This window comes from Fundulus heteroclitus, chromosome 18 (assembly GCF_011125445.2).
Source record: "Fundulus heteroclitus isolate FHET01 chromosome 18, MU-UCD_Fhet_4.1, whole genome shotgun sequence".
NCBI lineage: Eukaryota > Metazoa > Chordata > Actinopteri > Cyprinodontiformes > Fundulidae > Fundulus > Fundulus heteroclitus.
Window position 1 is genome coordinate 28,888,020 of NC_046378.1, and position 23,661 is coordinate 28,911,680.

At 40.1% G+C, this 23,661-nt stretch overlaps 1 protein-coding gene across 11 annotated transcripts in view; it reads left to right on the forward strand.

Annotated features, from left to right (window-relative positions):
* The first annotated feature begins 18,823 nt into the window (after positions 1 to 18,823).
* The window catches only part of synrg (synergin, gamma), a 70,347-nt gene continuing 65,509 nt past the window's right edge, over positions 18,824 to 23,661 (forward strand). For all 11 annotated transcript variants that reach the window (XM_036150144.1, XM_036150147.1, XM_036150145.1 and 8 more), the window contains exon 1: positions 18,824 to 18,919. In XM_036150144.1, the coding sequence (XP_036006037.1) occupies positions 18,885 to 18,919 (35 nt within the window). In that variant the 5' untranslated portion in view covers positions 18,824 to 18,884. The remainder of the gene's footprint in view (positions 18,920 to 23,661) is intronic.

Consider the following 23,661-nt stretch of genomic DNA (forward strand, 5'->3'; position numbering starts at 1 on the left):
CATTAAAGCGCCCTCCCTCCTGTCGGTTCAGAATAAAAAAAATATTGACAAGTATTCAGAAAGCAAGCAAAGTTGAAAGAGCTCGGGGGAATCACGCAGGAATGGAGGGAATCTGTGAGGTGGGCCCACATAACGCCCACGGTGACAGTATTACGGCGTGTTCAGACAGAAAGCATTTTGCATCCAGAGCTGGGCAACAGCGAGGCCAAGTTTATCGCCCCGCGTTCACTTTCCCTTTCGCTGTGACTCGACTCCTCACATGTGGACTCGTCCGGTCTCCTGCTCTTTTATTAGGTCATCCTGTAGTCACGCTTGGTTTTTTTGTGACTGTTATTGGCTTACGTGATCAGAGGGCACTCGTACCTGTGTGACCAGACATGATTTCTCTTCTTTTTTTTTTCTTTTTTTTCTCTCCCTCCTCCTAATGTATTATTTTTGTACAATATTGAAATCAATCATAAATGATTATTTATACTTGTTGAGAAAATATTGGTATTTCAAGTAAAAAGTTTTCTTTTTTCAAAAAAATATATAATACGTGTGGTTGTTCTTATGCATGTTGCCGAGCGATGTTCAGTGGTGTGATTAAATTCTCTTCATCAAATTCAGTTTTATTACATTTGTCAAAAAAAAATGATAAAAAAAATCAGCACAGTAGAAATGTATTTAGGAGAAAATGGACAAGATTTAGTTTAGTAGGACGGACCCCCAGCACATTTATTGACTTAGCTATAAATTACACTGTCACACTTGGAGAAATTCAGTCTCCAGTTCAATGCATTTATTCAAAAGACATTTTTTTCAGTTTGTTTTTCTACTTACTAAAACTCTCGTGTCTTGCCTGTGCAAATTCTCAGTTATCCGGGTCATTGCAACAGCAAACAGGGTTAAATCGGAGGCAACCGGACTGTCGTTCGGTTCTTTCTGATAACGTTTCAACACCTATCCTAGGCACATATCTAAGTCAGATGCATCTGACTTAGATATTTAGGGTTGCCGAAAACTGTGACGAGGCCCGTAAATACGTGTTGTCAGCAGATAGAAGAGGTAGTTCGGTTTGGATGGTTTATAAACTCCACGAATAGGTTGTGAAAAGTACATTACACCTGTGAGGTTCATGGTCCTAAAGGGCACATTTCATTTCAGGCTGCAGGTTCAGTGACCCCGACATCATGATCCACTTCAGCTTTTACCTCATTATGACTCTGAATTCATGTTTTCTGCCCTGGGTTTCATAGATGGTAGAGTTCCCATTGAGGGGAGGCATCTCTTTGTTAGTGTATCAGACTGAGGTAATTGTCATCTATTTAAATTTGAACTTAAGATCTTCCTAAACACAGTCAGGTTGAAAACTCTCGCTGAGCTCAGTTCATTTCGGTGATGTAGGTGTAATATAATTACTATAGTTTCTATTTTCTATCTAAAGCTGCAGCAGAGGCAACAAAAACTTTGTATGTATCTGAGTTGACGTAACTAGCTGTGCAACTCTAAAAAGAAAAAAGAAACTTTGATCTCTTCGTTGAGAGCAAAGTGCAACCAAAGTTAAATTAGTTGTTTTTTTTGTGCACAAACCTGCCAATTAAAGGTGATTCTGATTCTTTAAAACTTGGTCAACCAGCAACCAGATAGCACAAAATGATAGCTCTCAGGAAGAAAACTTGGAAAAGGAGCGGTCGTATGATATTTGCACAGCAATACATTATAATCGAAGAGGACGTTTTTTTTTTAAAGTGAGCTGCATGTTTTTGTCGCTGAAAGTCTCTTCACGCAGTCAAGAGGGTTCTGAGAGTGATTACAGTACCGTGCTAAAAATGTATTTATACCCCTTAAACATCTTCATATTTGTCAACCACAAGCATTGGATTTTATTGGTATTTCAGTATAATGGACCAACACAAATGATTGCCCACCCTCAGTCGATACTTTGCAGAACAAACATTTCAGCTAATACATTTAGGTATGTTTCTATTGGCTGACCACATTCTAGACAAATCGTTTTTTGTGTTATACCTCCTGCTCAGTTTAATTGGGTAGAGAGCTAGTCACATTTTGTCAGCTGGACTTAGGTCTGGACTTTGACTGGGCCACTCTAATACGGGAATACAGTAAACTTTAATCTAAACCTACCATTGTAGCCTCGTGTATCTGTTTAGTCTGAACGTCTCGGCTCCACGCCAGTCTCAAATCTCTTTCAGCCTCTCAGATGTGTTTTCTTCTGGAGTCTCCCGTAATTTGCTTCATCCTGCTCGTGTCCAACTCGAACCCGCTTGTCTTGTAGAAATCCGTCCCCACAGCACGATGCTGCCACCTCCATGTTGGGAATGGTTGGCTCATACGGGTTTGCAGGGTTGCATCTCCCTCAACTAATGTTTTGCATGTCGACAAAAATGTTCTTTTTTCTTCTTTTTTTGTTTGATTAGATCGTCTTCTTCAACAAGTTTGCTGTGCCTCCTAAATGGGTTGTAGCAAATTGAAAACAGCATTTCTTTTGGTTTTCTTTCAACAGTGTATTTTTGCCACCATTCAATGCTAGGTCAGCTTGTGGAGTGTTAGGCTGCCACCAGGCTCTTCCACCTAAACAGTGAATCTCTTTTTTTTCTTTTTTCTTCTTTTTTTTTCTCTTTTTTTCCCTTTTTCCCCTTTTTTTTCTCTTTTCTAGAAAAAAAGGAAAAAAAGCGAAAAAGAAAAAAAAAAAACAGTGAATCTCTGCAGCTCCTCCAGAGTTACCATGGACCTGTTAGATATTTTTCTCTGACTGACAAAGTTTAATGCGTGAGATGAACAGTAGTAGAAAACTTTTTTGGGGTGGAAAACATTTTTGTGAGCAATGAGCTCCTTTATGAACCTGGGAAGACAACACATTTTATTGAGTCACCATTTCTGACACTTTTGAAGGTGTTCAAGGACAACAACAGAAGCAGCTGTCTTCAATAACGACGATTTCTACTTTAAATAAACTGCATTTTTTTTATTTAGTTGTTACACTTCTGCTCTGATTCGTTTACTATTATTTAAATAAAGTTTATTACTCATATTAGGGGTTTTCAGTTCCTCATGTCCGGTTATGCTCACCAATAAAACTGTGGAGTAGCAAAGAGGTGCAAATATCAGTATTATCTCCCTAAATTGTTTTAACGCGGATCAGTTTAAGAAAAAAAAATAGACCTGTTACCCTTTCCACTTTACCTGAAATGAATTATTTAATCTCGAAAAGACCAACACGCATGTCATGAATTGCCCCTATTCATAACATTTAATATCTCAAGGCACTTAACAAAAGTCAATTCAATCCAATCACGCAGATCGGTTTCAAGTCAGTGCATACATACTAATGGTTATCAAACAATACAATTAAGTTTATTATTCAAATTGTTTGAAAAGTTTCCTGTCAGAGAAAAATCAGCAGATTGCATCAAGTCACTTACTTTTAGACGACTAACTTTGTCGACCTGCAGCCTGCAGCATGGCACCCCACTGAGGAAAGCCTTGTAATCCACTGACGTTGCTCCATTTGCTTTTCAATGAGGCCTTTGATTTGGAGTCCCGGGAAGCCACTAAACATCCGACTGTGCCTTTTTTTAGACTCTTTTATTTCAAGGGACACTAAAATACAAGGGGCCTTGTTTGCATCTGTTAGAGTTTCTAAACATCCCATCTGATTCATCATAGGCAGGAGTGTATCATTGAGGGAGCATTGAAGGATTCATTTATGCAACTACACAGTAATTCATATCGTTCGCAAAGGGACCGGCTAAGTACGAGTGTCATCCGACCCTAAAGCCTATCATCACTCTTTAAGCCTCTCAGGAAGTGTGCTTGTTCAGTGCAATCACTTGACTTCATGTGTGTGTGTGTATATATATATATATATATATATATATATATATATATATATATTTTAAGGGTAGCGATAGTCAGGATTACATGTAACACACTCATCATGACACTAAATGTTTTGCTCTAAATGTTGCTAAATAATCGTTTTGAAAAATTACTTGCTATGACCAGCCAATGGGATTTTTTGAATGGGATGATGCAATAGCTTCCACTAGAGTGGCCAAATTTGCAGGCATACATAGAGAAAAACATACTTTTCACAGCTGTACATTGTAGTGACCTCTGTGCATTAATGTCTGTTTCTAATAGTTTGGCCAGAGACATTCACACCACTGACCCACTGGAAGTCACTTTGTAGAGCTCTGACAGTACTCACCCTGTTCCTCCTTGCACAAAAGAGCAATACCAGTCCTGAAGATGGGGTAAGGACCTCTGATGGCCCTGTCCAGCTCTCCTGCCTGTCTCCTGGAATCTCTTCAATGCTCTCTTAAATGTTCTGTGAGGCAATGCAAACCTTCTGCCAATGGTTCGTATTGATGTGCCATCCTCATGCAGTTGGACTGCCTGTGCAACCACTGTAGGATCCATGGGTCTCATTTATAAAACATACCACAGAATCCATACTAAAATGTACGTATGCCAAAAAGAATTCAGATTTATAAAACCATGTGCACACCAGCATGCAACTTTCCTTTATAGATCATAGTTGCACCTGATCGTTTGGGTACCACGTTCCGCCTCAGGTTCAGCCCTCTACACGCCCATATTCAACCATAAATGGTCAGTTCAAAGCACCTCATGAATAGTAATTTGTATTTAAACGACTCAACTGGCCTTTATTTTCTAAAGTGCAACATGCAAACCATGGAGAAAAAGCAAAGAAATTGTGAAAACAAATCACAGAGGATCTGATTAAATGTGTAAATCAGAGGTAAAAGTACATATGTTTCCACATTGAAAGAACTTCCTGTTTTGAATTATTTTTTTACTTCTAATTTACCCAAAGGCCCTATTGCACATATCTCAGTGTCAGGACCACACATACTCCCCCTCTTCTATTTTATCAACTGTCCAGACCAGACACTTCTTAGTCTCCTTTCTTGGCAGGAATAGTAGAGTTGGTTTCCTGACACAAACCTGACTGAAAAGCTTAAGCCTAGCCAGCCAGACTGACTTACACCACAAACACGGCAGATCAGTCTAGAAAGCTGCCGGTAGAGCCTGATTTCAAAGGTGGGACTGGCAGAGTCAGTGGAAACAGAACCAATCAGATAACTACGGATGTAACTCTAAGCACATTCTGTTTTAGCTCTTAGAACAGCCAGTTGTTGAGTTTTTAAAGATATATCCAGTTCATTCAGCACATGATAAAGGGCATCATGAAAACATTGCTCCATTGGGGCCGCCATCTTGATTGTTATGGTTACAGAAAATCGCTGCTGCATTATGGGTAAAGAGTGACACATTGTAAACACCGGCCTCCTGCGCTGTGATTGGTCCACTCAGTTTTAGACCAGAGAGTCCAAGCCTGCTCCGACTGATAAACTGTGAATAAATACACATGGCGTAAGTCAGCCTGGCTGGCCAGGCTAGTAAAGTTTAGTGCACCAATGTTAACAGGGTTGTGATGTTTTTGGGATTGTTGCCCCGTTGGAACATCCACTGCTGTCCAGGTTTCAACAATGTAGCCACTGATTTGAAGGATAATGTCAGGAATTTGAACAGCTTGGTAAAACGTTCTTAGATTTGAAAGCATGACACTGACCCCTCCAAAAAGACTTCCTGTGATTTTAAATAGCCCACCCTTTTTTCTCTCAGCTGTCCTTGTATCCAGAAGGCATTTAGCTTCTCCACATGGGTAGCTACAACCTCCAAAGACTTCTCAGCTCATAAATCTGATGTTCTCCCTATTAGATTTTCCTTATGAACCTCTGACACTCCAATTGCTGTCCGGATCCAACTAGTGCTGCCAAATTAATCCTTTCAGTGCTACCAGCTACATTCAGTCATGATCATTAAGTTGATAGGCCTAAGTCTTTTGAGGTTAAAGGTAATTCTTGAACATACAGTAGCAATTGTTAGGATAATTCTGTACCTGTTTGAGCCTATTGTGCTAAATACTGTGTACAAAAACGTTGTAAAATGTTTTTCCTGATAATTATGAATGTATTGTAACACTGGCTGTCTTTGTTCTCAAGTAAGGTTTCTCAAAAGAACAGTCAATGACAATTTTATCGCAAAGTTATTCAGAAACCAATAAGGGTTAATATTTAAAGACACTGGCCAGTACTTCCTTATTTTGGCTACATTTATTAAGGGCCACTGAGGTAGGCATTAAAAGGGACTTATTATGTTTTTCAGTTTTTCTTTTCCACATTGAATTTAGTTTGTGGTTCTTTGTGGCATGGTGTGGAAGCAATCATCTCATCTTGAATGTGAACAAAACAAAGGAGATGATTGTAGATTTCAGGAAAAACGGGGTTAGGTCAAACCCAATTTTCACCATGGGAGAAGAAGTGGAGGTGGTTGAGGGATGTAAATACCTTGGTGTTCATCTGGACAACAAACTGGGCAGGAGACACAACAGTGAAGCCGTCTACAAGAAAGGACAGAGCAGACTGTAATTTTTGAGGAAGCTAAGATCCTTCAAGGTTTGCAACAATATGCTCCATGTCTTCTATAAGTCTGTGTGTTGAGAGCGTCATCTCCTCTGCCATCATCTGTTGGGGCAGCAGCATCAGAGCCAGGGACCAGAAAAGGCTCAACAACCTGATGAAGAAGGCTGGTTCTGTTCAGTGGAGACGATGATGCAAAGAAGGCTTTTGCATAAAATCAAGAAAATTATGGACAATCTTCAACATCCTCTTCATGACATTGTCATTGGAAAAGAGAGACTCTTCAGTCAAAGACTTGGTCAGATTGGTTGTAAAACGGACCGCTACGGGAGATCTTTCCTGCCCACAGCCATCACCATCTATAACAACTCCTGGACCAAATGAATTACATCAACATTTAATTTCCCATCTGAGTTAAATAAACTATTTTTGAATTTGAATCTTGAATTGAATTGTATAAAAAGAACCTGCAATACTTTGTTCCGAACTCCTCGTCTGTTTACCTTTACGTTCCTCCTTTTTACCCGTGTTTTGAGGTTTGTCTGAGAGCAACTCATTTTGGTGCTGTTTCTTTAAATCTAAAGGACTTCACACCCTGCATCCTACCTCCAGGTTGCAGGGCATTCCACCCCCCTTTGGCCAGTTTTGTAGAAAGCAGGGAAACGGTGTTATAAGTTATGTGGGTCAAGATACCCAACAACCGAACATTTTCACTTGTAGCTTCAGCACCCTTAATCTTGGACTACAAAATCACTCTAAGACATGAAAATGGCAGATATGTGAGACAGGTAAAGCTAGAAATCCATGACCTTGTTTAGCAGATCTGCAGCAAATACTGTGACGCAATAGTTCAGAAAACGTAATGGAAAACAGAAAAAACTAAGTGGCTTAAAAAATATGACCCCAAAAGAATATAAAGATATCAACGCAGCACCTGGACAGACTACATTTGTACATTTCTGCACTCCTTGAGACTCCCAAGTACGCAACAATTTGTATTTAATTGCTAAAACAGTGAGTGTTGCATGATACGTTCCCATAAAGAGCCACATCTGGCTCCAGAGCCACAAGTTACACAGCCCTACATTAGAAGATCAGATTTTTTTTTCTGCTGCCAAGCTGGAAGCTGATCAGCCTTATCTGTGAGGTAAACGTGAGAACCGAGGAGACAGAGGGACGAGGACAAAGAGACAGAAAGTGGAAGCTACAGGCTGAATGTAGCCGTGTGTTTAGCAGCGGCAGAAGAAAGGACGCTACATCAACTCCAGCTGAGCCCAAAAGGGTTAATGGATAAGACTACCCAGCAGGCGGCAGGGGTCGAGAGGCCGCTCTCTGCGGGCCTAATTGGACCAGAGTTTTCTCCAACCTCTCTGTGGAGAAATACATACACATGTATGGAGTCACTCCGACAGGACTCCTCCATCAAAAGCTCTGATCAAGAAGGACTCTGTTGTGTCCTGCAACAGGCAGGGAAATCAGTCAGCGGCCTTCGCCGTACATCCACCGCGATACCACCTACGGTGACAGCTTGGTGGCTTTTGAGCTTCACTTATCCTATTTGTCAGCTCTCTGCTATTCATTAACATTTCCCTTTTTCAATAAAAGGTTTTTCTTTTCTTGAGGATGTTATACAGAGAGACGTGAAAAGGTGTTTGCTTTCTTACTGATTTTTTTCTTTTTTGTCTTTTTTTCTGTCATTTTTGAGATGATCAGATAAATTTACGCACAGAAAGAAATCTTTATTTGTCATTGCAATTGCACTTTCCAAAAATAATTTGTCTTCTGCATTCAAACCATTACTTAGGGAGAGTGGGCAGCAATCTGGGGCTAAGGGTCTTGCTCAGAGACCCGTAGCAGCAGTCTGCAGCGTTCAAACCAGGGACTCGGAGCCTTCTCAGAACGCCAGCGCAACACTCTGCCCACTAGGCCACCTCTACTGATATGGATGGTGTAGTAAATGCAAAAAAAGCAGCTTTTCAAATGATGGCTTCATTTATTTAGGATGAAACACCTTTTGAAAAACAACTTGGTCCTATATGTGAATAGTAATTCCTTCCTGACGCTGATAATTGGTTGTGCCTCCCTGGGCAGAAATGACTGCTATCAAGCATTTATCATAACCAATTAGTCTTTTTAATCTCTAACTGTAGTCCACTCTTCTTTATAGAATAACTTTATTTCAGTCACAATTTCAGTCTTTTCAGTATCACACTGTTGAAGGTCATGCAACAGCATCTCAATGGGCTTTCTGTCCAGAATTTTGACAAAGCCGTTCCAAAACATTCATTCAGTCTGTTTTTTGTTGTTGTTGTTGTTTTTTTTGTTTTTTTAGCTATTCTGAGTTGGACCAGCTGGTGTGTTTTGGATCTTTGTTTTGCTGCATGACCCAAGTGCGCTTCAGTTTAAGGTCACACACTGATGGCCTTGGGATTTTCTGAAAGAGAGCACAACTCTTTGGTCTGTCAATGGATGTCTTGCAACCCCAGATCACCACACTACCATCACCATGCTTGACAGTTACACCACAATGCTGTTAGTTTGACCCCAGACGTACCTGGACAAACCTCCCCCCTTTTTTTCATCAGCCTACAGAATATTTTCCTAATGTCTTTGGGATCATCAACATGTTTTTGGTAAGTGAGATGTGCCTCTGTTTTCTGTTATGATCAACAGGGACTTTTTCCCAGAACCTCCATATAAGAATCTTTTTTTTTTTTTTTTTTACAGAATCTTCCATCTTGTTGAATCATTAACTTTGAAATTAACCGAGGCAGGGAAGGCCTGTTGGCTGCACAGTGGTATATCTGGTAGCACTGGTGTCTGCCTTGCATCAAGAAGTTCCTGGGCTGGGTTCAAATCCCAATCTGAGGTCTTTCTGCATGGAGTTTTCATGTTTTCCCTGTGCATGTGTGGCTTGACCTCTCCAAGGTGTACCCTACTCCTCACCCAATGATCACTGGAGATAGGCATCAACCCTGCAAAAATAAGCAGATATAGACAATGGATGGATGTTCATTCATTTGACCAGGAATCACGTTTGTTTGCTTCTGTAATGTTTTTGCTTCTTTACATATAACTGTGATGACTAATGAGATATTTTTTTAAATCTATAGATGTTTTTTTCCAATATAATCTTTCATTTTGGATTCAAAGTGTCCGCATTTTAACTCCGAGTATAATTTTTCTTTAAATAATATGTTAATCACATTCCTTTCTATAAAGCTGGCAATTAGTGTTAACCAATTAAGGAAAAAACTATTAATTGCTAAGGAACTGATTGCTATTAGTGTGATTTCTAAAGGGTTTTAAGACTGATTGATATAACTTCAGTCCAATTTACCAGGGTAATTAAGCTACACAACTATTAGTGACTTTAAAAGTAATGTAAATATTACCCTCACTGATTATTCATTGAAATCTTTACATTTTCTTTCTAGTTCTTTTTGCAATCTTGTTGGACCCGATTTATTTCTGTAACATGAACACATGGATTTTAGGTAGCAAACAGAATAAAGAAGCACTAAACTTATGATCAGGGTTTTATGCTTTGGGGGAGATCTGCCTGAGTCTGTTCTCAGATGCCCATTTGCATCTGAGGCTGAAGCAAACTGTAAGAGTCCCGGGTTCACAGGAGTCCTGATGGATTGTTGTTGTCATGCTGATGCCTTTACTGGCCTGATGCTGGACAGGTTAATGATTTATGGGGAATAGTGGGATACCCGGAAAAAAAAAACTGAAATAAAAAAAAAAAAAAAACGGGTTAATGTTCACCTTGTGGCTGGACCTCCTCTCTGGGTGGTGGTGGGGACTGCCCACATTCAGCTCAGACTAACCGTCGAGTTGGAGCTGACGGACGGACCGATTCGACCGGCCTCCAGCTAAACCCGGCACTCACGGCAGGGAGGGAGGCCTCAGAGGAGGAGAAAAAGGGAGACTGATGAGCCCAATCGTGTCTTTTAATTGCTTGTCAAAAGAAGAAAAAAATGAAAGAAAAGAAAAACACTAAGCAGTTGTAGTGAGCTCCCAGACTGCAAAATGTGCCCTTCTTGTTTGTTGTCTCCTTACGCGTTCAGGTCTTGTTTTGGGTGTATGAGCAGGAACAGGTAGTTTCTTTATAGTTAATTTTGGCAGGGCCTAGAGCTGACTTAAATTCAGCTTATGCATTTCAGTTTCCACATTCATATAGATGAACAGTTTTTAGACAAACACACAACGTAATATGTAGAAACAGACACTGGTGAGCCTTCCTGGTTCTGTCGTTCGTGTGGCACTGGTTTCCAGGAAAGATCACCTGTTTCATTTCTGCACATCAACGTATTGCTGAGAGCGTCTTAAATGATCAGGGAACAAAGATGGGCGTGAGCTCTCTGAAATGTGACAATAATCTCCTTTGTTTTATAGAAAGAGCTGTATGAGTCACCTCTTTCTCTTTTCTGGGCGTCTCCTTTATCACGTTGATAAGACCAAACAGGAGACGTGTTGCAGTGTCTTGCAAACGCATTCAAATCTCTTGAACTTAAAACGTGTTTTATTGAGTTGCTATGTACCCAGCCCCAAGACAAAACAATTAAAATCTTCAAAAGGGTGGATTTGTATCCAGCATCATTTGCTCTAATACACCTAAATTTAACATCCAATTCCATTGCTATGCTGATGACACCCAGCTCTACCTCTCCACACAACCATCGTCCTCTCTTCCCCCCACCTCCCTCACAAATTGCATCTGTGAAATAAAAGCCTGGTTCACCAAAAACTTCCTTCAATTAAACAGTAGTAAAACTGAGGTTCTCCTCATCGGCACCAAATCAACTCTTTCCAAAACTGACAGTTTCCCACTTGTTATTGACAGTTCCTCCATCTCCCCCTCCCCCCAGGTTAAGAGTCTGGGTGTCATCCTCGATAGCACCCTATCTTTTCAATCCCATATCAATAACATTACCCGGTCTGCCTACTTTCACTTAAGAAACATCAACCGCCTCCGTCCCTCCCTTACCCCACACACTGCTGCCATACTTGTGCACAGCCTTGTCACCTCCCGACTGGATTACTGCAACTCTCTCCTCTTCGGCCTTCCTCAGAAATCACTCCATAAACTACAACTGGTCCAGAACTCAGCTGCTCGCATCATAACAAGAACTCCCTCTATCCACCACATCACCCCGGTCCTCCAACAGCTTCACTGGCTCCCCGTGCAGTTCCGCATTCAATATAAAATTCTCATGGTGACATTCAAGGCCCTTCACCACCTAGCCCCCCCTTATCTGTCAGGCCTCCTGCACATTCCCACCCCCTCCTGTGCTCTTAGATCCTCATCTGCTTTACACCTGTCTGTCCCTTCCGCCCGTCTCACCACCATGGGGAGCAGAGCATTCAGCCGCTCTGCCCCCCACCTCTGGAACTCTCTACCACCCCTACTTAGAAACACGGACTCACTTCAAAATTTTAAATCACAACTCAAAACTCATCTGTTTAAGACCGCCTATTCTCTTTAATTATCAATTTCCCTGTCCCAGCCTCGGTATTTATTTATTTTTTATTTATTTTTTAAATGTTTTTTGTTTTGATTCTGTTCCTGACATTCTGTTTTTTACCCTTCTGTACGGCGACCTTGAGTGTCTAGAAAGGCGCCTTTTAAATAAAATGTATTATTATTATTATTATTACCTAAATGAAATCCAATGCAAAGAATTCCCTTCAGAAGACACAAAATTATCAAGAATGAAGAATCTTTTATTGTCACCGTGTTTTACCACGGTAAAATTACCTTCGAGGCTGACGCCGGCTTGGGATGTACACAAATAACATGACACACATACACATCAAACTTAGTATGTACAGTTTTTGTTAAATAATATAACTTAATTTCATTGTAAAAATAGCTATTTCTTAAAGGCCTCAGAAGTTTGTCAGAGATTATTAGTGAACAAACAGCATCATAAAGACCGAAGGACCCAGCAGACAGGTCAGGGGTTGTAGAGAGGTTTAAATCAGAGATTTGCATTTTTCCCACTATGCCAAAGAAGCTGGACAGATTTAGTATGAAGACGGATGTACAGTAGCTAAATGCAGAATAATCCTAAAGAAAACATGTTAGAAGCTGAAAAAGACTTGAGAGAGCTTCTACAGTGGCACTAAACATCCAGCCAGAGCTGCCCTGGAATGACTGAGATCTAACCATATTTATATGTCAGAATGACCCTGTAAAAGTCCAGTACTAACTTTAATTTTGAACCACTGGCAACATCTCAAAATGTTCACAGATGCTCCACATCAGATTGCTGGTGGATTACATGTAGAGATGCGTAGACCTGGTCAGGTTGCTTTTGGTAGTTCCTGTTTCATCCCCTGAGGCAGAGAGACGTTTTACCCTCCGCAGGCTCAAAACTTGAATCTGGTCAACAATTACTCAAAACAGACTTAACCATGCTAAATTGAGACTTTGATGCAATCAAGTGGGTTCCCTTATATAGGAAAGTCTTTTGACCAATCTGTATAATCTGACCCAATCTGTATAATCTGATTGAATTTGACTTTGGAAAGTGCCTTGAGATGACATGTTTCATGAATTGGCGCTATATAAATACAATTTAATTGAATTTAATTGAATTGAACAATGTTGCTGTGTGTCACGTCCATCGGAATAAACGTAACTTAATGAACGAAGCGTCAATTCACAAGCAGTAGTGGCTGCAATTAACAGGAATGCAGGGCTTTAAAATGCAGCAGCACACTGAGTTCTAAGTGAGGCGCTAAGCTTGTCTATTAGATGTGGAGGTATCACTTTTATTTATTTTTGTTGGCAAAACTGCTGCACTGAACCACCTGAAGTTGTTATAAAAGAACCAAGTTTGTTTATTATAAATTTTTTCATTGGCCAATTTGCTGCGTCTCAAATTGAGAAGGTCTATTTTACTAGTTGTTTCATGCTGAAGGTTTTTAGCAAGAGTGATAACACTAAGGAGGAGTATCCTCATATAATGTTACAACATAGCAGTTTTGTGTTTCAATTTGAAATTAAAAACTTAATCATTTGTTTTTGCCATTATTTGTGGGTTTTTTTCATATCACAAAGTTATGTAAAGGACCAGTTCCGTTGGCAGTCAACCTATGTTAATGCATTTTTTTTACCGATCTCGAATGGATTTCGACTAATTGAACACATTAAACTTTGCACCTGTGTGTGCTACTAAATTGTCTTTGTGCTACTGAAATATTTAGCTCGCTATTACCAGAGCTGCAGCCTGATAAAGTAAGCCACAGTCCTGAAATGACATAATCATTATGTGTGATTAAAGACTCGAGGCTTTTTGTTCAAGAGGAAGAGGGAGAAGTGTTTTTTTTTCTGCTTGGTTTGCCCACGTCTTAAGCTCATAAAACATACATACATGTATTATACATGTACTGTATATACATATAGGTGTGCACTACACTGCTGTTCCATGATGCATATTTCTGCTTGCACCATTTACAGATCTTTCAGGTTTCCAATATGTGTCTGCCCTAGTGATAAACTCATTCCTACGGAGCTGGATCAGACTGAGCTCGAGCACAAAACACCGGCAGCTCTAATCGCAGCAACGATACGGTTGTACAGTTTATTGGCTGATCGCTGAAAAACCTTCCAGGTTTTTCATTGTAAAAGTTTGAAAAACATGCATCTCTTTCCTTGACTTATGCAGTCTTTGGTCTATCGCAATAAAATACGTTGAAGTTTGTGCCTGTAATGTGACAAAATGAGATAAACTTAAAAGGGTGTGAAAATTTTTACAAAGCACTGTATGCAACACATTTTTCCTTGTTATGTATGAATTCAATTTTATTCAAGTTGCAAATTTCATACATCGATGCCTGACATACATTTGATTCTAGGATAAATTTCATGGATAGAATCACGTTATTAAGTATATTAGCTTTATTTCTCATTGCAACATACATTCAAATTAAATTTTCCCTCTAGATCGATTCCATCCCTTGGCGAGCAGTGAGCTGCCACTGTGTGGCGCCCTAGAAACATTTTCCAACTTATTACATAAGTCTAAAACTAAAAGCTTGCTTAGGTTCATTCTATTTAATTGTCACAATTAAGTCCAAATATCTTCCTCTGTGATGCATATGGACTCTAAATAGTTGGTGCCAAGGCGGAGGAAAGTCTAAGGGCAGATGATGTGATGGATTAAGCTGTAAATCCTTCACAGCAACAAGACCCACTAAGACAAAGCCAGAGAGGCTGCTCCTCGTTGCTCCACCTTGTCATCAGTGTGACAATGAAACTCAATCACTTCATCATGACTCACAAAGCCCCAAATACTTCAAGCTGCAGGGCTGTGGGAGCCACAAGCAGATAGATGCAAATGCCGAGCTGAAATAAAGAAAGTTATAATAATTTAAGCGAGATCTGCTCATATACAAGTGAGGAAAAAGGATTTTACTGCAATGTCTGACAAGAAAACATGATGAAATGAATCATAAAAATAAGACTGCTTACACCTCTCTTGCTGTAGGATTTTTTTTATTATTATTTTTAAATAACCGGCTCCCAAAGAGTCCACCATCTGGGTAAACTGGCCGACTGTGGGCGCTGTAAAAGTCTCGCGCTTGGATACGAAGACTGGTCTGCAGAACCGTAGGCCTGCATGAACCGACTGCAACACGTTTTTTTTTTTTTTCCCTGCAGGAATTTGTTCACAGGATAAAAGGATAAATTATTTACAGCCACACACACAAAAGGTGCACCTGTAAGCAAAAGAAACTGCTGTGTTTTTGTTTTTGACTGGCTCTGAGTTGGACACCTTTTTTACTTTCAGAGCTTCCTCATTCCTTTTGATTCGACAAAGTTACGGAAAACCTCTGAATTTTTTGGCCATATTGCTAGTGTTCTACAATTTGTGCAGGTTTGTTATCTGTACCTCCATGATGCATATCCTCCTTTCCACCACATCCCAAAGTCGCTCTGTTGGATGGAGATCCTGTGCCTGTGGAGGCCAAAAACTACTGAAGTTTGTGTTATGTTGACTATTTATTGGAACACGGTTTATTGGCAATACACATTTTACTGTTGCAAAATTTGATAAATTAACTGTAAATTATGCCACATTTGTTAGGAAAATACATTTGTAAACTGAACACTAGAGTTGAGTAAGTGAAAACCTTGCCCAATGCTCTCTGCCATTGCAAAAAAAGCTAAGGTCTGCTATTGACTCATGTTTTTTGTCTTATATTGGATGATTTCAGTTTGAAGAAATTTGATATAAGGAGGCCAGGACTCCAGGAAGCCCGATCCATCTTCTCCACTACCAAATCCTGCAGGCTTATCACAGACTACCTCTACTAACATCTTGGAGGATAGAGTTTAGTACCCAGAAGTGAAAATCCTTTATGGACTTCGCACTAGTTGTAGAATCTCACAAGTATATCACTATGCATCAAGATTGCCTTCAATACTAGCACTGCCTCTGCCTCACACTGTTTTGAAATGATCAGAGATTATTTTTTATTTCTCTTGGGTATTGCCCATGCTCATGATTGCTGCTCAACCCACAAATGCATTGTTCTTATAAATGTAGTAATTTTTAACAGAAAAGCAACAGGCCTTCTAAATGAATGATATTTATTGCTAAACTCGTTATTTCAACAAAAACATAAAAAAATCAGCGAGACAAATAAAAAATAGAGATCTTCACATAAGTAGATGAGAGGCGATAACTCATGACCAAACCAGCAAAGACAGATAAACACTGACATCTGCTGGTGACACTATGTACTGCAAATACTGCTGACGGTGAATCCAGTCAATTTCTTTCTTTGTTTCTTTCCTTGTTTGTTTGTTTGTTTGTTTGTGTCTTTCTTTCTTTCTTTCGTTTTGTTTTTTTTTTTAAATCTTTTTTTCTTTAGTAACTAGAGCATCCAGTCTAGTATTCATTGCAGTGGGATTTTCATTCTGTCTCCTCCTGTCTTTTGTGGTGAAACATAGCTAACCTAATAGCAAAGCTCTCAGTTTGCTGTTTTCTCTATGTTCCCACCCACACGTTTTGTCCTGAGATATGAATCATAATTTTAACAACTACATTCTTGATAAAAATTACTTTTCTCCACAGGTAGTCACGGGGCTCCGTCATCTGAGGGGAGCTCAGAGTAGAGCCACTGCTCCTCTGCTTTGAAAGCAGTCAGTCAAGGGTTGTCTGGCATTTGATCGGGATGCTTCATGGACACCTCAATTTGATGTTTGTCAAGAAACAAATCTTGGGCTGAAGACTCTGGGGCATAACCAGGATCCCCTTGAGGGACAACATAAATCCACTCTGGCCTGGGGATTTCTTTGCACCCCAACAATTACCCGGAGAGTGTAACTGAGAACAAGAACTTCTGGGTTTGCCTCCTGGACCTGATAACCTGCTATATTGTTATTTGCTGGTGTGGGCTGGGGCTTTGAGATTTTCAGATGTTACCTTTTTTGGTTTACGTTATTTTAATGACATAGCTGGGGAAGTATATTGTTGAAATTTTATTCTGACGGAGAGGAGTGGAATATTTTAAAACTACCAAACAGACTGTTAGTGGATGTTTTCATGCACACGTATGGTGACAATAAACTGATTGCATAAATGAGAACATGCTTAATTGGCCCAGGCAAAACTCAGTTCCCATCAAAAGTTGAAAAGCTTTTGCAGCGTAATCTTAGAATTTATATGTAAGCTTTACTTTGAAAAGTAATTCAAGCCAATTGTCGTTTTGATTCCGCACAGAATATTTTCAGTCATCGTTTTAATGGGAGCTACATTGCGGCACATTTGTTAGCACTGTTGCTGTGTAGCAAGAAGGTTATGGATTTTAATTCCAGAATTGACTTTTTTATATAGATTATAATATTCTCTGAGGAGAATTTTATAATCTGTAATATATTCTTTCCAGGAATGGGCTCTCTCCAGGTACTTCGTCTTCCTCCCATGTCAATTTGTCGTCCTGTTGGACAACATACAAAACATACCAAAGGGAAGACAGTGGATGGATTTTATTTTTATTTTTTTATTTATTAATCTATTTATTTTTAATAGTGTCCTGTCCAGCAATATGGCAATAAAATTTGTTGTCTTAATGCCAAAAAGAGCCCAACAGATTTTACTTTCACAAGTGGAGCATTACTGCTTTCGCCATAGTGCTCCGCTTGATTTATATATGCAAGAAGCTTTATTAGAATTTATGCAGGGAATATTTCATATCATATGGACACTAAAACAAGCAGGTAGAAGAGAAAAAAAGGAGAAAAGGTGAAAGAGGACAAAAAAGGTAGAGAACGATACAACTTCCTCAATCTGCTTCTCCACCTGCAAAGAGAGATGTAAAAAGAACAGCACAACCAGCCGATAAAGTATTAAAGATACAATCAACCAAAGCCTTGATATGATAACTGAAGAATATACAGTGTTAGTCAATACAATATGTATAAAGTGACAGGAGAAGATAATAATAGGAGTTTTCTGTACGGAAGTGAGTCTGTAAGTACCTGAATCCAAGCACATGTAGGTGTTTGTGAGAGTGTGCTTGTGTATGAAAGGTTTATCCGTGAGAAAAATGCTCAATAGCAGTTGTAAGGAGGATGGATTTTAATACAAATTCTTTGGAAAAACACAAATAGCCTCACCCAACCCCACATCTAACAAATTATTTCAGGATGTTTTCTGCTTTTTTAGTATTCTTCTTCTTCTTCTTCTTTAATTTTATTGGCGGTTGACAAAAGTTTTAAAAAAAACAACAACCTATATCCTATTTTACAACCTACTCTGTTTCAAAAACTCAAATATGACCTGGTATCCTCTGCTTCCTTATTCCTTTTGCAATAAATCAACAATATCAAGTTCAATTTTCATGTTACTAAGTTTACTTGTCAACCTCTTTCTCTGAATCCAATATTTATTACAATTCAAAATGACATGTTCCACAGTCTCATCTTCCCCACGTTCACATTTCCCTGTCTGATGCTTACCTATCAAAAATAATGATCTATTCAATCCAGTGTGTCCCATTCTAAGCCGTGAAATAATTATCTCTTCTCTCCTGTTCCTTTCTGTTATTCTCATTTGTCCAATTCTCTTTTGTATTTTATAAAGCCACATTCCTTTCTTTTCTTCATTCCATAACTTTTGCCACTTATCTTTGGCTTTTTGTTTAATTATACCCTTTATTCTATTATTCTGAACCCAAACAAAAATGTTGTTAGTATTCTTCTGCGTGCATACGCTTATTTTCATGCTATGAAACTGGTGCAGAACTGATCAGGATCCATTCACCTGGCCTAGCCTGTCAGCCTAAGCATTGGGTTTATTTCCTCCTCTTTGTTCGTCCAGCTGTGCCTGTCAGACAGTGCCCAGGGCACCAGCCAGTTCCGCCTTCGTCAGCGCTGACGTCATTCCCTCAGTAGTGACTGCTGTTATCAAGATGGCGCTGCGGCCAGGATCTGGGGGAGGCAGCAGGTATTTTAGCCTTTTGGAAACAGAACCCTACGAACGGGGGAAATGCTATCTTTGTAAAAACACGCTCTGCTGCGTGTCGCTAAACTTTATGTGTCGCGGCCCGTGGACGTGTCTGCGGGGGCGGCGGCGTTTTTTGTTGTCGAGGCAGTGGGGTGAGATGAGATGGCTGGTTGTCAGGTGTCACAGCTAGCGTTAGCCTTCTGCCTCTTGTCTGGCTGTAGTCAAGAGATGAACAAAACAACACCCCAGTTTTAGATGTATGTATATAAATATATATATTTTACAGATTTAATCATGTCTGTATGGGTTATCAGCCCTGACGTTGTAGGATCCGGGCATATGACGCCATGTTTGTAGGAGATATCCACATTAATCCCTTGTAGCCTCTAGCTTCCCACAGGTATGTTGACAGGCCTGTTTGCACATATTGTCACTTTTTATGACGCCTTCCATTGAAACTATTGGAGTATTTTCGACGAGGCAGCGTATAACGTTTCTATTCCGGCCTCTCATAAAACCGGGGTAATTACTTTAATTTATATGCCACAGCTTCCCACATAAATCTCCTGTACAGCGGCTACGGGATAACAAGGAAACCCTAAAAGTCTGTTTAAAACTGGTGTTAGGATGTTCTGTGGCGGGGGATGAATAAGGGCCACTCTTATGATTTATTCATAAGAAGCAGCTTGAATAATAAATGTGCTCTGGCTACGAGCATCTCAACTAGCCAGGTGACACCGATCCAAGCTGTGAAACCAAAGACTTCAACACTGGAAGTGGTCAGAAAGGAGCCAAATCTCCACTATAATAATGTGGTTAACGCCGATGAATATGTATTGAATTAGGCAAGTAATGTGTTTTCTCTTCAGTAAAGAGCGGGCAACGTCCCTTTGAGTCACCTTACAACAAAAATAAAAGTCTTAATCACCTCCAAAAGCACCTAAGCGGTTCACTTTAACGACCGATCAGGTAATCTCAGGTGGAACGGCAAACGGCATCCTCCTCCTTTCCAGTCTGAGATCTTTGCAATGCTTGGACCGGCTCGTAGCAAATCCAACCAAGAGCTTTCATTTGAGAAGGTGTACTGGAAAACATCTGGCCTTTCTGCTGCAGCTTTTCATCAATCATTTGCTACAAGGTGACACCACGCAGATGTATGAGACAGCCTTGGTGTAAAACAGGGATTTGCCACTGTTCAGTCGGATGGCGTTAAGACAAAACAACAATGATCTCAGTCTAACCTCGCCTACAAGCCGAATTCCTGCGGCGTTTGCGCACTCACAAACACACGGGAATACATTTTGTACTGCTTCACACTGCAAAAACGGCTCTAAAAATAAGTAAAATGTTCCTAAAGTTAGTGTATCTATCCTTGATTTGAGCAGGTAAATAAGATTATCTGCCAATGGAATGAGTATTTTGACCCTTAAAATAAGATAATTAGACATCCTGCACTTGAAATAAGATGATTGAGATGAATTGTTCTTATTTTAAGTGCAAATCAAGGACAAATACATACATTTTAAGAACATTTTACTTATTTCTAGTTCTGTTTTTGCAGTGTAGACGTCTGTGAACGAACCAAAGACGCACTGCGTGTACCGGTGTGACGAAAGCGAGAGCTGCTGAGTCCATAGTTGAACAAACATAAACAAGCTGTAGCTGCTGCTATCACATCTGTAGGAATCCACAATTTCTTCTTCGAAAGAAGGAACAGCGAGAAGCGTCTTGACTAGCTCACCGTCTTGCCATAGCAGCTGCTGCTTACGTTTTTAATTTGACACCGTGATTGGCTAAAACCAGCCATTGCTAGCTGTCGCTTCACCCAATCAGCTCGGAGAGTTCTGCTGAAGGTCCCTCCTTTCCCCCCAAACGGATTTAATAAGAGCACTCCCTGATGGATAATGTGCAGAAGGGAGAGTGCTACACATGATCAGTCCGGCTGGCCAGGTTAAAACTCACTTGGGCCCAAACAATAAATCACAAATGTGTCGTTGTTGCAATATGTGCTCTGGGGTTGCACGATAATAGGAAAAGTAGCAGTATGCAATAATTTCATTAAATGTCGCAATAACGATGATATAGCTTGCAATAAATGAAGAAAAGAAAACGTTCTGCTTGAGAGTCATAGCAAATATCGACCCGAGATAGTGAGTAGTATATTCAGCTCCTAAAAAACCCAAAAACATCCATCATTTGCACCTCAAACAGAAGGTTTTACTGAAAAGGTTGCCTCTGTGCGACTTGTGATGTGTTGGCAGTGAAACAACTTGGCAGTAGTTTCTTATCAACGTTACCACCTCTTTACCTGTATCAAACTTTTTTATTATTATTATTGCATATTAAACAAACAAATGTCACCAGAAGTATTAATTGAATTTGTTTGGAAGACCATACAAATGTTCCGCTAAAAATAATGAAGAAACTACAATGAAGCCGTTTGATTGCAAAACAGCAGCTGTAGACCGACGCTACTTCGTCAACATGTACTCGTCAACAAATAGTACTGAACTGAAGCCTTTCTCTGCCTTTTAGATTAAATATGGTAGATATAATTATATTTTCATGAGTCTTTTTACTCCTAAAGAGGTCTACAGTAGAAACACCACATTGTTGAGTAAAAGTTTGTTCTTTTTTCAGCAGCCTGATAAACCACCCACTCTTGGGGTTATCGTGCTTTGCTGTAGTCTGTCCAGCCTTCCTGTTATCTGCTAAAATGTCTTGCTCTCTCCTGCTCTCTTGCACCCTGAATGAACCCCCAATCATCTCCTAGAGAGAAGAAGATGCGCTTGCCCTTTAAAATAGCTTCTTATACCTATGTGTTTCCTCTGATTTAATCCTAAACTGCCGAGAATGGCATGTTTCATCTTGTTTTTAAGCATCGTAGTTAAATTTAGATGAAAGGGTTCACGCTATCAAGGTACACGCCTGTCTTTACTTGCAGACTTTTCGTCGTTTTTGCGATTGCATTTGTATGTGCAAGACGTAGCTTGTGTTTGTTGGACAACAAGTGGCTCTCATTCTAAAGCATTTATTTATTAGGAATCGTTGACTAAAGCCGAGGCAAAAGGTTTTTGATTGTTTCAGCCTATGTTAGCCCCGTCTTCCTTTCATCACATGGGTACGATGGTGGCTGGAGAATGAAACAACCTCTGTTATTTTTTTCTTCCCAAGACACGGAGCTGCTCAGTGTCCACAGCTGCTGGAGCTGCTTATCCCCTGCCACGTTAATCTGCGCAGCCGTGACCTTTTATCTGCCGCAGGCCGGCGGCCGGCGGGGCTGTTGTGCTCTTATAAAAAGCTTCTTCCAGCTGCAAAGCTTACAGGGAGCAGACGCCTGACTCTGCGGAAAAAACAAAACAAACTCAGAGGTTTTCCGAGTCAGGCCGCCTGCTTTTAGGTCACCTTTTACAGCTATTCTCATGCTTTCTTTTTACTTTTAATCTGTATTTAACACGTGTGTGATTTAGTTCCAATGAAAGGCGAAGTAAGCGTTAGGGCTGGGTGATAAATCGATTTAATCGATTAATTCGAATTTACAATTCTTTAAGATTTCATTTTTGGAAAATCTGGATTTTATTTTGCAAATACACTCATTGGGTTTCCATGAAGAGAACAGCATGCGATGCTGAATATATGTTTAGGCAAAATAACTGTCAAAATATTGTTAAGTGGAAACTTTTTTTTACCATAATACGAGGTACTTCATTTACTTATTTACTTTTTTTTTTTTACTTAGTTTGAAGTTCACAAGTGCAGTGAAGCCTGTTCTTAGCTCAATGTGTAATACCACTAGCAGCAAATGTTTTGTTATATTTTCATTGTTTATAATGGCACGGCTACCATCATGTTTTACAAACATATTTCACAGCTAGTTTTTAGTTGCACTTTGAATTCAGGTCAACTCCCTGACGAAATACTTGACATAAAAAGCAAGGTTTTAAAATAATTTCTTTAATTTCTTTTTATGAAACAAAAAAGGAGGAAAAAATCGATTAATCGGATTTGGTATGATAAAATCGGAGATTTATTTTTTAATCCATATCGCCCAGCCCTAGTAAGCGCACCGTTCAAACGTAGATGGAGGTTTGGTTGAAGCAGGGAGCCTCCTGGTTCTCTCTCTTCATTTTCCTTCCTGGCTTGTTGCGTTCAGCTTGTACAACTGAGTGGGAATAAGTTCTTCGACAAATAGCCGAAGGCTTGTTTAGTTTGGCTCCGGCAAAGTGGGACGCTTAGCCGACTTGGAGCGATTTCCGCTGATTATTTCTTGAAGGGTTTGTTTGTCAGCCCAAAAAAAAACAAACCCCGCCAGCGCCCAGACTCCAAGAGGCCCGGGGACACGAGGAGACAGCCAGGCTGCAGAGATCCCCCATCGCGCTTGTTCCCCCTGCTCTGTATTTTCTGGTGAAGCCGTTTACAGTTTAAAAGGCTTTAAATGTGAAAACTCTCACCCCGGGCCTGCTGTTGGAGAATTCATTATGTGCGGTTTTGGGTTTGTGCGGCGAGATCCGACCAGGTGCATTTTTCTGATCAGGTTTCACTCAGTAAAGCACCAGCAGGGAGCTACAGATGCTCATTGGCGTTCGAGTCGGCTGTGGCCGGCCTCGCTCTGTCGTTAGAAGGCAAGATGAAATCCATAACTAGCGAGAAGAACTATTTCTCGTTGTGAAAGTTGTATCGATCAAAACGAATCAAGGTGTTTCCTTGATTTCTTTCTTGTGTCTAAGAAGACGTTAAGCAGG